This window comes from Oncorhynchus mykiss, chromosome 17, assembly GCF_057628025.1.
Source record: "Oncorhynchus mykiss isolate SJ-2025 chromosome 17, ASM5762802v1, whole genome shotgun sequence".
Lineage (NCBI taxonomy): Eukaryota > Metazoa > Chordata > Actinopteri > Salmoniformes > Salmonidae > Oncorhynchus > Oncorhynchus mykiss.
Genome location: NC_143038.1, coordinates 75,342,401 through 75,359,580, shown reverse-complemented (window position 1 = coordinate 75,359,580; position 17,180 = coordinate 75,342,401). Strand labels below are relative to the sequence as shown.

The window sequence follows — 17,180 nt, the reverse complement described above, 5'->3', positions numbered from 1 at the left end:
ATATGCATATCCTTGCTTCAGGTCCTGAGCTACAGGCAGTTAGATTTGAGTATGTAATTTTAAGTGCAAATTGAAAAAAGGGGCGTATTCTTTTCTACGTTTGGCATGGTTACATAACACAGAAGTTTACTTAAAGGAACACTCCACCCAAATGTCTGAATGTCTAAGAATGGAATTTTATATACAACAGACTATGGTTGAGTTACAGTAACATGGTGCAGCCCAGACTCCCAGTGGAGAGTTATCATGATGCAGCCCAGACTCCCAGTGGAGGCTAAGTGGAGACTCCCAGTGGAGAGGATCAGGCCTGTACTAATCAACAACACCACTGAGAGAGAACGTGAAGGAACGCATTCTAACACCAACGTCATCCTTGACTCGACTTACTTACAGCGGCACCTGTGTTGTCGTGAATGATTGAATTACAATCTTCTCAGAAATAGAACATGCTGGGTGATACATTTTTCATTTGTTATTGGCTTTGGTAAGTTAGATGGACACTGACTCCTGAGATCGGCAGTCAGGATACGCAGCACATACAAACCTAGGAAACTACACTCTGTCAAAGGGACACTTCAGGTTTTTTGGCAATGGAGTCCTTGTACTACTTCTACTTCCCCAGAGAAAGATGATCTTATGTTTCTGCGTTTAATTTGAAGGAAGTTGCTAACTAGCGTTAATTAGTGTTAGCAACTAGCGTTAGCGCAATGACTGGAAGTGTATGGTAACTGCTAGCAGAAGTCTGCGTCACAAATGGCACCCAGTACTCTAAATTGTGCACTACTTTAGACCAGAGCCTTATGGGTAGTGCACTACTTTAGACCAGAGCCTTATGGGTAGTGCACTACTTTAGACCAGAGCCCTATGGGTAGTGCACAACTTTAGACCAGAGCCCTATGTGTAGTGCACTACTTTAGACCAGAGCCCTATGGGTAGTGCACTACTTTAGACCAGAGCCCTATGGGTAGTGCACTACTTTAGACCAGAGCCTTATGGGTAGTGCACTACTTTAGACCAGAGCCTTATGGGTGGTACACTACATTAGACCAGAGCCTTATGGGTGGTACACTACATTAGACCAGAGCCTTATGGGTGGTACACTACATTAGACCAGAGCCTTATGGGTGGTACACTACATTAGACCAGAGACTTATGGGTGGTACACTACTTTAGACCAGAGCCCTATGGGTAGTGCACTACTTTAGACCAGAGCCTTATGGGTAGTGCACTACTTTAGACCAGAGCCTTATGGGTGGTACACTACATTAGACCAGAGCCTTATGGGTGGTACACTACATTAGACCAGAGCCTTATGGGTGGTACACTACATTAGACCAGAGCCTTATGGGTGGTACACTACATTAGACCAGAGCCTTATGGGTGGTACACTACATTAGACCAGAGCCTTATGGGTGGTACACTACATTAGACCAGAGCCTTATGGGTGGTACACTACATTAGACCAGAGCCTTATGGGTGGTACACTACATTAGACCAGAGCCTTATGGGTGGTACACTACATTAGACCAGAGCCTTATGGGTGGTACACTACATTAGACCAGAGCCTTATGGGTGGTACACTACTTTAGACCAGAGCCCTATGGGTAGTGCACTACTTTAGACCAGAGCCCTTGTTTAAAAAAAAACAACAGAAAAGAGGAAAGTGGTGTGTGCATATGTTTTCACCCCCCTTTGCTATGAAGCCCCTAAATAAGATCTGGTGCAACCAATGACCTTCAGAAGTCACATAATTAGTTAATTAAAGTCCACCTGTGTACAACCTAAGTGTCACATAATCTCAGTATACACACACACACACAAAACACACACACACAAAACACTCACCTTAGTTTATATTGTTGTTTTTCTCCATGTGCCTATCTATAAATCTTCTTTTGCTCAGTTGTGTGAGAAGAATATGATAAGTTGACAGCTTCAGCAGGTAGACACAAGGACATGATGGTGAGAGTATAGTCAGTCAGTCATTCTATCGTCTCAGTGGACAGGTTTTGCCTACTGAAAAGAAGAACTCTGTCCTCTACTTTTTTGATACATTTTTATTGGGGCTAGAAATACCTGCAATGTGCTGTGTTTCGATCCCTCAAATTCAAATCTGGACCTAGAAGCCAGTTCCACTGCTTTTTTCCCCCCATTCTTCCCCTCTAATCAGGGATGGATTTAGAACTAGGACACCAGGTGGGTCAATTCATTATCAGATGGTGGTTCAGAAAAGAGAGAGAGACAGATAGACAGACAGGGAGAGAGTGATCGGGTTCAGAAAAGAGAGAGAGAGAGAGAGAGAGATATGTCCTTTAACCATTTGTACATTGTTAAAACACTGTATATATATATAATATGACATTTGTAATGTCTTTACTGTTTTGAAACCTCTGTATGTGTAATGTTTACTGTTAATTTTTGTTGTTTTTCACTTTATATTTTCACTTTGTATGTTGTCTACCTCACTTGCTTTGGCAATGTTAACACATGTTTCCCATGCCAATAAAGCCCTCGAATTGAATTGAATTGAATTGAGAGAGAGATGGGTGTGGATTTTTTTAGGGGTTAGGGATTATTACACCCACACAAAGGTGATGCCACTCGGAAATTCGAGGCATTATGAAGTGCTTGTCAAATTGTGAATGAGAGACTGATGAAGTGTGTACAGTCTGCGCAAAAAAACACAGCAGAGCTCATGCCGTTATACATACAACTTTTTTCAAATCATCATTAGTCTCATCTTGCAGCCTTACAATGTATTAAAAATCAAAACATACAGCCCAATATTTGTATCACAACTGAAGTTGCATAGATAACTCTAAATGAAGCATTCTTTGTTAACTGCTCAACACAGAAGAGGCACGTGCGCAATAGTTTGGAGAAAATGTCCTTTCTATTTTATTCAGCTGTGTTCAATTGTACTCTTCATACTATAAAATAATATACAATAATGCCATGGAATTCTAAGCTAATCTTGTCTGCTAAATGAACTAGCCCACAGCCACATGGTATAGCCAGAACAGGGCCTAACATAAGGACAACTCAGACTATGCTCTTCTGTTCTTCTGAAATAGACCCGTCTAAAATAAACAATGGATTTATTGTAATGGTGTATATTACATGTATTTATGTAGACGTTCCAAAGGTCTGCATCAGTGGCTTGTAGGCTATGCGTGGAAGGCAGGAGATGCTAAATGTGTTTATGTTAATCTCGGGTCAATTACAGAGTTATTTGCTTTTGAGGTCACCGTCTGACAAACTTTCATGACCGCCACAGCCCCAGTTGTGACAGTAAATTGTATGTTTTCTACCACTTAATGCAAAGAGCACATGATCATCATTCATAGTCAGAAAAAAAGGAATATGTAGATGTTAAATATATTTTATTTATCTGATATATTCAAGCAATTTCTCCATTTCATCCCATTTATTTATTGCCCATCCCCTGCTCACCCAACCCCATCTTGTCCCAATTATCTACAGAATCTACAAAGATTCTACACCAAAAAATCTGCAAATAATCTACACTAAATTATCTGAAAATAATCTACACTAAATAATCTACACTAAATAATCTACAAATAATTTACACTAAATAATCTACAATTAATCTACACTAAATTATCTACAATGAATCTACACTAAATAATTTATAAACAATCTGCACTCAATAATCTACAAATAATCTGCACTAAATAATCTACAAATAATCTACACTAAATAATCTACAATTAATTTACACTAATAATCTGCAAATAATCTACACTAAATAATCTACAATTAATCTACACTAAATCATCTACAATTAATCTGCACTAAATAATCTACAAATAATCTGCACCAAATAATCTACAAATAATCTGCACTAAATAATCTACAAATAATCTACACTAAATAATCTACAAATAATTCTGCACTACTATAGGTCAGCCATTCTATATTGTGTTACTCTAGACTACTTTCACTATCTACATAATAATGTTTCAAATGATTGCTAACATTGTCCTCTTCATCGCCGTGCTATAGCCTAACAATACTGATATATTTGGCCTCGTGGCTCCGTTAAAAGCATTACAATTCACAGTGATTGAGTGAGATGTGCATAGGTAGTTAGTTGGCTCTTATTTGTGGTGTACGGAGAAACCGCTCTGTGCCTATACAGGAGACAGTGGTCTTTGTTGAAGCTGGTTATAGAAGACTATTCAGTCCTACTTTAAAGACTTTAGTCTTCTCTCTTTTTTCAGGAAATTGGTTGTTGTTGTGGTTTTTGTGACATCATCCGGAGTCTGCCTCTGTCGGTTGCCCTGCCGTCTGATGTTACCGTGATGATGGAAGATTGTTCCATGCTCCCAGACGAGGAGTTTGATCGGTGATAGTAAAGGTAGATTCACACATCTGGAGAGAGAGAGAGAGAGAGAGAGAGAGAGAGAGAGAGAGAGGTCATACTTGGGTGAGAAATGAATGATGTTTTTGGCTTAGCAGACACTTGTCAGTAAAGGGTTGTGTTCCACATGGCTCCCTATTAGCCCTGGTCTAAAGTAGGGAACTATATAGGGGATAGGGCTCTGGTCTAAAGTAGTGAACGATATAGGGGATAGGGCTCTGGTCTAAAGTAGTGCACTCTATAGGGAATAGGGTCCCACAGGGCTCTGGTCTAAAGTAGTGCACTATATAGGGAATGGGGTGCCATTTGGGATGCAGAGAATGTTTGGAAAGCATTTGCTCCTTCAAACCATTCTGCCCACATTGGTTTAACTTTTATTTAACTAGGCAAGTCAATTATGAACAAATTCTCATTTACAATGAAGGCCTACCCCCCCGGCCAAACCCGGACGACGCCCGGCCAACACAGATGGGTAGTTCTTATTTACCGTGTTACTGTTGACATCTCGATCTGGTCCCAAATATTTATGAACGGCTTTGCCTGATGTCCTTTGTGAATTGATACGATGCATTTAGGTGAGCGGACACCTGGGGCGATTGATTTGAGTTGCCCTTCGTGCCCGCTCCCATACCCTATAATTCTGTTTTTCTTTGTGACTAATTTGTATACAGGTAGAGCAGAAAATACACATCACTGATGTGTCAACCCTGAATAGAACCACCTGCTGCTCATCTGTTGACCACCCATCTGAGAGAGCGCTCAGTTTGCAGCTTTAAAGCTTATGTTCTGCAAATTGTGTACCCTTTGCCATGAGATGTAGAGAACATGTTGCCGTTTTAAAGTTAATTTCCTGCTATTTCTCAATTTTTTTTTGCCACGTCTTATGTGTTCATGTGCTATCTGAGAGACCTAAATATCACGACAAAATAAATGTGCTTTAAAAGAAAAACGAGCTAAAATCATTAGCTGACATGGGCTAGTGCCTACAGTGCCTTGCAAAATGATTCACCCCCTTGGCGTTTTTCCTATTTTGTTACATCACAACTTGTAATATACATTTATTTTTATTTGGATTTCATGTAATGGACATACACAAAATAGTCCAAATTGGTGAAATGAAATGAAAAAAAAATACTTAACAGAAAAGTGGTGAGTGCATATGTATTCACCCCCTTTGCTGTGAAGCCCCTAAATAAGATCTGGTGCAACCAATTACCTTCAGAAGTCACACAATTAGTTAAATTAAGTCCACCTGTGTGCAATCTAAGTGTCACATGATCTGTCACATGATCTCAGTATATATACACAAACACTTGTTCTGAAAGACCCCAGAGTTTGCAACACCACTAAGCAAGGGGTACCACCAAGCAAGCAGCACTATGAAAACCAAGGAGCTCTCCAAACAGGTCAGGGACAAAGTTGAGGAGAAGCGCAGATCAGTGTTGGCTTACAAAAAAAATATCCGAAACTTTGAACATCTCGCGGAATTGAGATTTAAATCCATTATTAAAAAATGGAAAGAATATGGCACCACAACAAACCTGCAAAGAGAGGGCCACCCACCAAAACTCACAGACCAGGCAAGGAGGGCATTAATCAGAGAGGCAACAAAGAGACCAAAGATAACCCTGTAGGAGCTGCAAAATCGGAGAAATGCCAAAGGGGGTGAATACTTTCGCAAGCAACTGTAAATGTGGATAAATATTTCTCTTCTGCTCACATTGTGAGTTAGGCTATAGGCCTTTGCCTGGATATTTAATTAGTGGAGTTGCCTGACGACTCACTACGAATTACGTTTCTAAACTGTTTTAATTCAGCTTCAAACTGATTATCCTACATGTCGTTTGTGCTGATGTCAAAATGAGGGGCGTCGTTCAAAGAAACTCTTGGATCGACTCTAACCAATCAGACTTTCAAAAACCAATGAGGTGATTCATGATTTGTGTAGGAGGATGTGGGTGTGTAGTCGGGTTACAAGAGAAGAGCACAGTGCAGGCAGACTGTCCATTAGACATAATGACCAACACAAACCACCCTCCTACTCGTAATTCTTGATGGCTATGGTTTTGCCACTCTTTTGATATTTTGATATTTTATTTGTTTAAAAATCTAAATGTATTTATCACAGGATACAGGAGCTGTAAAAATGGTACAGTGAAATGCTCTCAACAATTGCAATTACAAATATCAATGATGTTTTTTTTCTTTTTTTCTGAAAGCATCTCTTCATGATGAGCGTCTAACTGCTAAATTGAATATAAATATATTCTAATTTGCATCAGGATGAGTATCGTAGACCTGAATCATAATCCACTCATAAGTATGGGTCTATTGCGCAGTGGCACATGTAGGCTTGTACGTACTAGTCCCAGAAACCTGTTAGCGGGTTCTAGATGAATTGACAGGTAAGTCGTGTGACTGTTGGCGTCACGATGGGTGAATTGAACAAATCCGTCTTTTAGACGTTACTTGTTGCTCTGGACGTTCTGCTAACGGACCCCGTGTGTACCCAATGATGGCAAAAGGAAGTAATCAGTGTGATGGACGTATGAGTTTGAATGGTTAGCATTCTCTAGGTGTACACAATGTATCTTGTTTATAGGATTTAGAGGACAATCTATCGCAGACCGCCAGATGTGTCTTGTTTTGATAACGGTCAGAATGAATAAAATGATAATCAGTCTGTTAGATCATGGATGTATGAAGGTACAGTACATGCTGTTTGTATGAACTGAACATCATGTTTCTAGACCCCCCAGATGCCAGGTGCAAGGTGCCAGCTGCAAGGTGCCAGGTGCCATGTAAAAGGTGCCAGGCAGTGTGTGTTGTTTGGGATTCCCGTGGGGAGAGAACACACAAAGTGTAATTATAGCCCAGGCCAGCTACAGGGACGTCTCCTCTGCCACGTCGTCATTATTAAGTCAACAGTTGTCATGGGTCCTTTTTGTGTTCTCTAACTCTGTAACAGATTGGATGTTGGTCTGTGTGCTTCCTCAGCGGCCTGCTACATGGAAATCAGACCTTCTGACTCTTAGACTCATATGCGTTGTCAGATGACCTTTAATGACGAAAATATTTTGCCACAATAATGACAGTTACAAGATGTCTCCTGTGTGATTCTTCATGTGATAACTTAGAGAAGTGTGCTGATTGTAACATTTTCCACAGAACCTTTATTTATCTAAGTCAGTTAAGAACAAATTCTTAGCTACCCAGCAACGTGCCAGCCACATAGAAATAGTGACAAAAAGCACAAATTTAATGCTAAACATTTTTTGCTTTTATTTCCTGCTTGTATCCATGGTTACACTCAATACGGCAGTCGGTAACTTTGACTTGAGTAAGAACGTCCGTTCTAGTCATTCTACTTCTATGTACAGCCACTATCAGCCGGTTCCCCCTCACAGGCTTACTGGCTGGCTGGATCTATGTTCAGCCACTATCAGTCGGTTCCCCCTCACAGGCTTACTGGCTGGCTGGATCTATCTTCAGCCACTATCAGCCGGTTCCCCCTCACAGGCTTACTGGCTGGCTGGATCTATGTTCAGCCACTATCAGCCGGTTCCCCCTCACAGGCTTACTGGCTGGCTGGATGTATGTCCAGCCACTATCAGCCGGTTCCCCCTCACAGGCTTACTGGCTGGCTGGATCTATGTCCAGCCACTATCAGCCGGTTCCCCCTCACAGGCTTACTGACTGGCTGGCTCTATGTCCAGCCACTATCAGCCGGTCCCCCATCACAGGCTTACTGACTGGCTGACTCTATGTCCAGCCACAATCAGCCGGTTCCCCCTCACAGGCTTACTGGCTGGCTGGTTGACTGGCTGACTGACTGATGGAATGACAGACTGGCTGGCTTCCTGGCTGACTGAATGCCTATCTGACTGCCTGGATGACTACCTGGCTGAATCTCTGGGTACCTGACAAAATTACTGTCTGACTGGCTTGCTTGCTGAATGAGGTTCCAGGTGCCAGGTAAGGCTTACAGACTGAGTTACTTAATGCCTGGCTGACACTCTGGGTACCTGACTGAATGACTTGCTGAGTGACCGGTTGACTAACTGACTGGCTGGCTTGCTGAATGAGTTACTTAATGCCTGGCTGACACTCTGGGTACCTGACTGAATTACTTGCTGACTGACCGGTTGACTAACTGACTGGCTGGCTTGCAGACAGAGTTACTTAATGCCTGGCTGACACTCTGGGTACCGGACTGAATGACTTGCTGAGTGACTGGTTGACTGACTGACTGGCTGGCCTTTGTTTCATGTTTAGCCTATTTCACTGACTGACTGACTGACTGACTGGGTACCTGGAGTTGGTTTAGTGTTTATGTCCCAGGCAGACTGGCGTAGTGTGCTGTGTCTTTGACATTGGTTTAGTGTTTAAGTACCAGGCAGGCTGGCGTAGTGTGCTGTGTCTTTGACATTGGTTTAGTGTCCCAGGCAGGCTGGCGTAGTGTGCTGTGTCTTTGACATTGGTTTAGTGTCCCAGGCAGGCTGGCGTAGTGTGCTGTGTCTTTGACATTGGTTTAGTGTCCCAGGCAGGCTGGCGTAGTGTGCTGTGTCTTTAACATTGGTTTAGTGTTTATGTCCCAGGCAGGCTGGCGTAGCGTGAAGTGTCTTTGACATTGGTTTTGTGTTTATGTCCCAGGCAGGCTGGCGTAGTGTGCTGTCTTTGACATTGGTTTTGTGTTTATGTCCCAGGCAGGCTGGGGTAGTGTGCTGTGTCTTTGACGTTGATCTATCTGTTCTAGTTGCGTAAGAAGAAGAAGCTTTTATTTACTGTAGTCTTTCATGAATCTTTAATGGAAAACACTTTAGATGGCAGAGAGAGGAGAGAACATCTTCCTTTTGGATGGAGTTACATTAGTGTTAGTATTGGGGTGGAGAAGAGGAGCTAACTGTGCCTGTGATCTAACATGACTGTCTGCAGTAGAGGTCGACCGATTATGATTTTTCAATGCCGATACCGATTATTGGAGAACCAAAAAAAGCCTTTATCGATTAATCGGAAGATTTTTATTTATTTATTTGTAATAATGACAATTACAACAATACTGAATGAACACTCATTTTAACTTAATATAATACATCAATAAAATCAATTTAGCCTCAAGTAAATAATGAAACATGTTCAATTTGGTTCAAATAATGCAAAAACAAAGTGTTGGAGAAGAAAGTAAAAGTGTAATATGTGCCATGTAAGAAAGCTAACGTTTCAGTTCCTTGCACAGAACATGAGAACATATGAAAGCTGGTGGTTCCTTCCATGAGTCTTCAATATTCCCAGGTAAGAAGTTTTAGGTTGTAGTTATTATAGGACTTTTTCCTTCTATACCATTTGTATTTCATTAACCTTTGACTATTGGATGTACTTATAGGCACTTTAGTATTGCCAGTGTAACAGTATAGCTTCCGTCCCTCTACTCGCTCCTCCCTGGGCTCGAACCAGCAACACAACGACAACAGCCACCATCGAAACAGCGTTATCCATGAAGAGCAAGGGGAACAACCACCCCAAGGCTCAGAGCGAGTGACGTTTGAAACGATATTAGCGCGCTAACTAGCTAGCCATTTCACTTCGGTTATACCAGCCTCATCTCGGGAGTTGATAGGCTTGAAGTCATAAACAGCGCAATGCTTGACGCACAACGAAGAGCTGCTGGCAAAACGCACGAAAGTGCTGTTTGAATGAATGTTTACGCGCCTGCTTCTGCCTACCACCGCTCAGTCAGATATTTGTATGCTTGTATGCTCAGTCAGATTAAATGCAATGCAGGACACGCTAGATAATATCTAGTAATATCATCAACCATGTGTAGTTAACTAGTGATTATGATTGATTGTTTTTTATAAGATAAGTTTAATGCTAGCTAGCAACTTACCTTGGCTAACTGCATTCGCGTAACAGGCAGTCTCCTTGTGGAGTGCAACAAGAGAGAGGCAGGTCGTTATTGCGTTGGACTAGTTAACTGTAAGGTTGCAAGATTGGATCCCCGAGATGACAAGGTGAAAATCTGTCGTTCTGCCCCTGAACGAGGCAGTTAACCCACTGTTCCTAGGCCGTCATGGTAAATAAAAATGTGTTTTTAACTAACTTGCCTAGTTAAATAAAGGTATAAAAAAATTAATAAACAAAATTGGCAAATCGCTGCCCAAAAAATACCGATTTCCGATCGTTAAGAAAAATTGAAATCGGCCCAAATTATCAGCCATTCCGATGAATCGGTCGACCTCTAGTCTGCAGATAGATAAAATAACACAATGCTACACAACACAGACAGACAGACAGACAGACAGACAGACAGACAGACAGACAGACAGACAGACAGACAGACAGACAGACAGGATAACACAATAGTACACAGACAGACAGAATAACACACTACAGACAGACAGAATAACACACTACAGACAGACAGAATAAAACAATAGTACACAACACAGACATACAGAATAACTCACTAATACACATACAGACAGACAAAATAACACAATACAGACAGACAGACAGAATAACACACTACAGACAGACAGAATAACACAATACAGACATAGAGAATAACACATTACAGACAGACAGAATAACACACTACAGACAGACAGAATAACACAATAGTACACAACACAGACAGACAGACAGAATAACACAAGACAGACCGACAGAAAAACACAATAGTACACAATACAGACAGACAGAATAACACAATACAGACAGACAGAAAAACACAATACAGACAGACAGAATAACACAATAGTACACAACACAGACTGACAGAGTAACACAATACAGACAGACAGAAAAACACAATAGTACACAACACAGACAGACAGAATAACACAATACAGACAGACAGACAGACAAAATAACACAATACAGACAGACAGACATAATGTGACTGTTGTTTTCAGAGTAGTAGGTTAATACTGTTTTCCAAACCTCACTGTTAGACAGACAACCTTCCTATGTAATATCACAGCGATGAGGATGATGACCCCAGTATATAATCTCAATGAGGATGATGACCCCAGTATATAATCTCAATGAGGATGATGACCCCAGTATATAATCTCAATGAGGATGATGACCCCAGTATATAATCTCAATGAGGATGATGACCCCAGTACATAATCTCAATGAGGATGATGACCCCAGTATATAATTTCAATGAGGATGATGACCCCAGTATATATTCTCAATGAGGATGATGACACCAGTATATAATCTCAATGAGGATGATGACCCCAGTATATAATCTCAATGAGAATGATGACACCAGTATATAATCTCAATGAGGATGATGACCCCAGTATATAATTTCAATGAGGATGATGACCCCAGTATATATTCTCAATGAGGATGATGACCCCAGTATATAATCTCAATGAGGATGATGACACCATTACATCATCTCAATGAGAATGATGACCCCAGTATATAATCTCGATGAGGATGGTCCTCGTGCATAATCTCACAGCTAGGACGATGAAGATGATGACCTTCATATGTGGTTACAAAGGTAATAAGAAGCTCTGAGGATGGCTACTAAGGTTATAGAATGTGGTAAAGGCCCTGATTTATTTCCTCTTTGCCTAGTGCTTTCCTCTCTCCTACTTCTCTTCAGAGAGTTTTGAACCACACTTTCCTTTGTTCAATGCTGGCTGAAGACCTAACTAGCCAGTAACTAGCTAACACCAGACACAGATGAAGACATAGCTAGCTAGCCAGTAACTAGCTAACACAAATGAAGACCTAGCTAGCTAGTAACTAGCTAACACCAGACACAGATGAAGACCTAGCTAGCCAGGAATTAGCTAACACCAGACACAGATGAAGACCTAGCTAGCCAGTAACTAGCTAACACCAGACACAGAGGAAGACATAGCTAGCCAGTAACTAGCTAACACCAGACCTCTGGATAACAGCGTCTACTAAATTACTAAAATGTGAAAATGTTTCTGCATGTTTTAAACTGTTTGATCAAAGCTCCACAAGACAACTACTTTCCAGATATACTTTCTGTATATGGCATTGGTCAAAACACACACACACACACACACACACACACACACACACACACACACACACACACACACACACACACACACACACAGGGAGTTAGTGGTGACAGACCACTGTAATCAGTCCACTGAGTAGGCAACCAATTAAGTAGACAGAGAATCTAAAGGCTATTTCCTTATTAGTACCGCTATCAAATATACCCCCATAAATCTAGCTGTGTTAAAACACTGTTAGAGCTGGTTAGGCCTAAACACTAAACACACAGGCAGTGAGAAGTGGCAGCGGAGTGTGTGTGTGTGTGTGTGTGTGTGTGTGTGTGTATAGACAAATGAGAGCAATGGTCTGGCTTTGATCAAACATTTTAGCAAGCACAGATTTTTACTTCGACATTCTAGTGTGTGTGTGTGTGTGTGTGTGTGTGTGTGTGTGTGTGTGTGTGTACCATAAATAGCGGCAATAGTGTTCCACTTCGTGATCTAGTAAAATACCGTTCAGCCATCACTCGGCGGCAGTGGGACCATTCAGCCATCACTCTGTGACAGTGGGACCATTCAGCCATCACTCGGTGACAGTGGGACCATTCAGCCATCACTCGGTGACAGTGGGACCATTCAGCTATCACTCTGTGACAGTGGGACTGTTCAGCCATCACTCGGTGACAGTGGGACCATTCAGCCATCACTCTGTGACAGTGGGACTCAACGCGAAAGAGGACATAGAAAGGTATACAGGTAGAAAGTGGAAAACTCTAAAAAGTGATTGACATTTTTATGAACAATAGTGCCTATCCCAGTCCCTCGCCCAGTACTAGTAATGATGCTAAGGTACATGACAAATGTCCCCGTCTGATAGTGTACCGCTGACCACAGCCCCTTAGTGTAAAATTATTAACACGGTACAACCAGACTATTTCCCAGACACATTACATTTCACCCTTGAAGAGGTAGATCACGTTCCCTAACAAAACAAAAAAAAGGCAATTGTTACAGATGGTGTCATCTACGAGACACTAAAGTGCAGTGTTCTATGAAAGACACAGTGGAGGTAAACGCTGGTACAAGTCTAAAATTAATAAACCCCCAGCAGTTACACTAATGAACAAACCAATCGGAGATTACTCTCATCACGAAACATGTAGTTATCTCGGCACATAAACTCAGCAAAAAAAAAAAAGATGAAGTCCTCTCACTGTCAACTACGTTTACTTTTCAGCAAACTTAACATGTGTAAATATTTGTATGAACATAACAAGATTCATCAACTGAGACATAAACTGAACAAGTTCCACAAAATCAAAAGTAACAGTCAGTATCTGGTGTGGCCATCAGCTGCATCTCCTCCTCATGGACTGCACCGGATTTGCCAGTTCAGCTGCGAGATGCTACCCCACCCCACTCTTCCAACAAGGCACGTCCCAGACGTGCTCAATAGTATTGAGATCCGGGCTCTTCACTGGCCATGGCAGAACACTGACATTCCTGTCTTGCAGGAAATCGCGCACGGAACGAGCAGTATGGCTGGTGGCATTGTCATGCTGGAGGGTCATGTCAGGATGAGTCTGCAGGAAGGGTACCACATGAGGGAGGGTCATGTCAGGATGAGCCTGCAGGAAGGGTACCACATGAGGGAGGAGGATGTCTTCCCTGTAAAGCACAACGTTGAGATTGCCTGCAATGACAACAAGCTCAGTCCGATGATGCTGTGACACACCGCCCCAGACCATGAAGAACCCTCCACCTCCAAATCGATCCCGCTCCAGAGTACAGGCCTCGGTGTAACGCTCATTCCTTCGACAATAAATGCGAATCCGACCATCACCCATTGTGAGACAAAACTGTGACACGTCAAGGAAGAGCACTTTTTGCCAGTCCTGTCTGGTCCAGCGATGGTGGGTTTGTGCCCATAGGCGACGTTGTTGGCGGTGATGTCTGGTGAGGACCTGCCTTACAACAGGCCTACAAGCCTTCAGTAAAGCCTCTAACAGCTTATTACGGACAGTGTGAGCACTGATGGAGGGATTGTGCATTTCTGGTGTAATTCGGGCAGTTGTTGTTGCCATCCTGTACCTGTCTCGAAGGTGTGATGTTCGGATGTACCGATCCTGTGCAGGTGTTGTTACACGTGGTCTGCCACTGCGAGGATGATCAGCTGTCCGTCCTGTCTCCCTGTACCACTGTCTTAAGTGTCTCACAGTACGGACATTGCAATTTATTGCCATGGCCACATCTTCAGTCCTCATGCCTCCTTGCAGCATGCCAAAGGCACGTTCACGCAGATGAGTAGGGACCCTGGGCATCTTTCTTTTGGTGTTTTCAGAGTAAGTATAAAGGCCACTTTAGTGTCCTAAGTTTTCATAACTGTGACCTTAATTGCCTACCGTCTGTAAGCTGTTAGTGTTTCAACTAACTTTCCACAGGTATATGTTCATTAATTGTTTATGGTTCATTGAACAAGCATGGGAAACAGTGTTTAAACCCTTAACAATGAAGATCTGTGAAGTTATTTGGATTTGTACGAATTATCTTTGAAAGACCGGGTCCTGAAAAAAGGGACATTTCTTTTTTTGCTGAGTTTACGTTTAATGTTGCTGGCGAGTGTGGGGGGGAGGACAAGTTAATTAGGTTCTCTGTGAGTATTCAACAATGCTTGATATGATTAACATTTCCCCTCTGCATGTCAAAATGAAGCTAGAAGCTGTGAGAGAGGTGGCCCTAGAAAATATTCAGCATCTTCTTGCAAACATGAATATCCCACAGAAAGTTCTAACAAAAGTCCATTTAAGTGGTGAAAAAGTGGCTATGCTTAAAAGCACTCACACCACACAGGATGTTGTTCTTCATGAGTCAAATAGATGCCTGTTTAGGTGTCCTGAATATTAAGTAGATGTAACCTGCTACAGGACATGCTCAACAGTGATGATGTGACAGTTAGGGAACTAACCAGAGCCTCCCTCCTTCTGGACCTACAAGGGAAGGAAAGTTCCAGTGGCCAGAAGTGGCCAGAACAACTTCCTGGACTTCAAGAGGAAGGCCAATGGACAATTGGACAGTTTTGCTGTGGGCTTTGGAGTCCAGTCAGACTGGCTGGACCTCAATGACCTGTGCAACAGGACTGGGGCTAAGGTGGACACTGACTGATATGCAAACTGAGCCAGTGACTTTTCTCTGATGCAGTTGTGGCAGATCGCAGTGTTCTTATGGAGGCATTATTGAACACCTCATCTTACATCCAGGACAACACTCCTTGGTGTTAGAGAGATGCAGCTACTGTAACACTGGAGGCTGCAGGGGAAACTCACTGCTCTGGACTGTGCTGATGACTCTGTCTCCCATTCCATGTACCAGAATGCTCCCATTGGTGAGGACGTTCTCACCTTTACCGTTAAAGCGAGGTTGCTAGTTCTACCAACAAAATATAATCAGGTACTCTTTTAACCTTAAAATCGTGACCCATTTTGTATTCTACATGAGTCAAATGTAATGGGGGTCATTGCCCATGTTGTGAATGGCTGCATGTTGACCTGAAAGCCAGCAAGGTGAGACAAGTGGTCTCACCAACAGCACACATGCAGAAACAGTGTTGTGTAAACAGAAATATTATGTGTTTTCCTGTTTGCCAAATAAGCCAGATATTGTTGTTGTGGGGGTTGGCCAGGGGGAGGTGCTTATGTTGTTGTGGGGGTTGGCCAGGGGAAGGTGCTTATGTTGTTGTGGGGGTTGGCCAGGGGGAGGTGCTCATGTTGTTGTGAGGGTTGGCCAGGGGGAGGTGCTCATGTTGTTGTGGGGGGAGGACAGCGGGAGGTGCTCATGTTGTTGTGGGGGTTGGCCAGGGGGAGGTGCTGATGCTGTTGTGAGGGGGTTGCTCATTTGACAGCTGCATTGATCAGGCCTTTGCAGAGAAGCTGCTTAAATACCAGCCCCTCGTGTCACGCTTGGACAGCCTCGGGTGGAGGTGCAAGCTGGCTGGAACAGCCTCGGGTGGAGGTGCAAGCTGTTTGGAACAGCCTCGGGTGGAGGTGCAAGCAGGCTGGAACAGCCTCGGGTAGAGGTGCGGACTGGCTGGAACAGCCTCGGGTGGAGGTGCAAGCTGGTGGCTCTGATATTCGGCAGTCTCGGCCACGTACACAGGCTTGAAGAGCATGGCCTCCACTTTGTGTTCTGACAAAATCTATAGCAAAGCAATTGGCCAGGTACTGCTCTGTTTCATCTGTCGTGGGCAGCCTAATTGTTTGGAGAAGGAGGTGCTTCCTGTTCCCTTTAGTTCCATGCAGAATGGAAAGGAAATGAAATGTTTGGATCCTTCTTTTGAACAGTTGATTGGTGGATTTAAATAACTGGTTCAGCCATGGTCCTCATTAGACATTAAGTTTATTGTTTTGATGTAAATGTTCCTGAAATTTAAAAAAAGACACACACACACACACACACACACACACACACACACACACACACACACACACACACACACACACACACACACACACACACACACACACACACACACACACACACACACACACACACACAGAGAGACACACACACACACACACACACACACACACACACACACACACAGAGACACACACACACACACAGAGACACACACACACACACACACACACACACACACACACACACACACACACACACACACACACACACACACACACACACACACACACACACAGAGACACACACACATACACACACACACACACACACAAACACACACACTCCGCTGCCACTTCTCACTGCCTGTGTGTTTAGTGTTT

General features: G+C 42.8%; 1 protein-coding gene across 1 annotated transcript in view; it reads right to left on the bottom strand.

Annotated features, from left to right (window-relative positions):
- Positions 1 to 3,368: 3,368 nt before the first annotated feature.
- LOC110493305 (amphoterin-induced protein 3) overlaps positions 3,369 to 17,180 on the bottom strand; it is a 36,076-nt gene continuing 22,264 nt past the window's right edge. Inside the window, exon 2 of the mRNA XM_036950953.2 lies at positions 3,369 to 4,395. Coding sequence (XP_036806848.2) covers positions 4,318 to 4,395 — 78 coding nt within the window. The 3' untranslated portion in view covers positions 3,369 to 4,317. The remainder of the gene's footprint in view (positions 4,396 to 17,180) is intronic.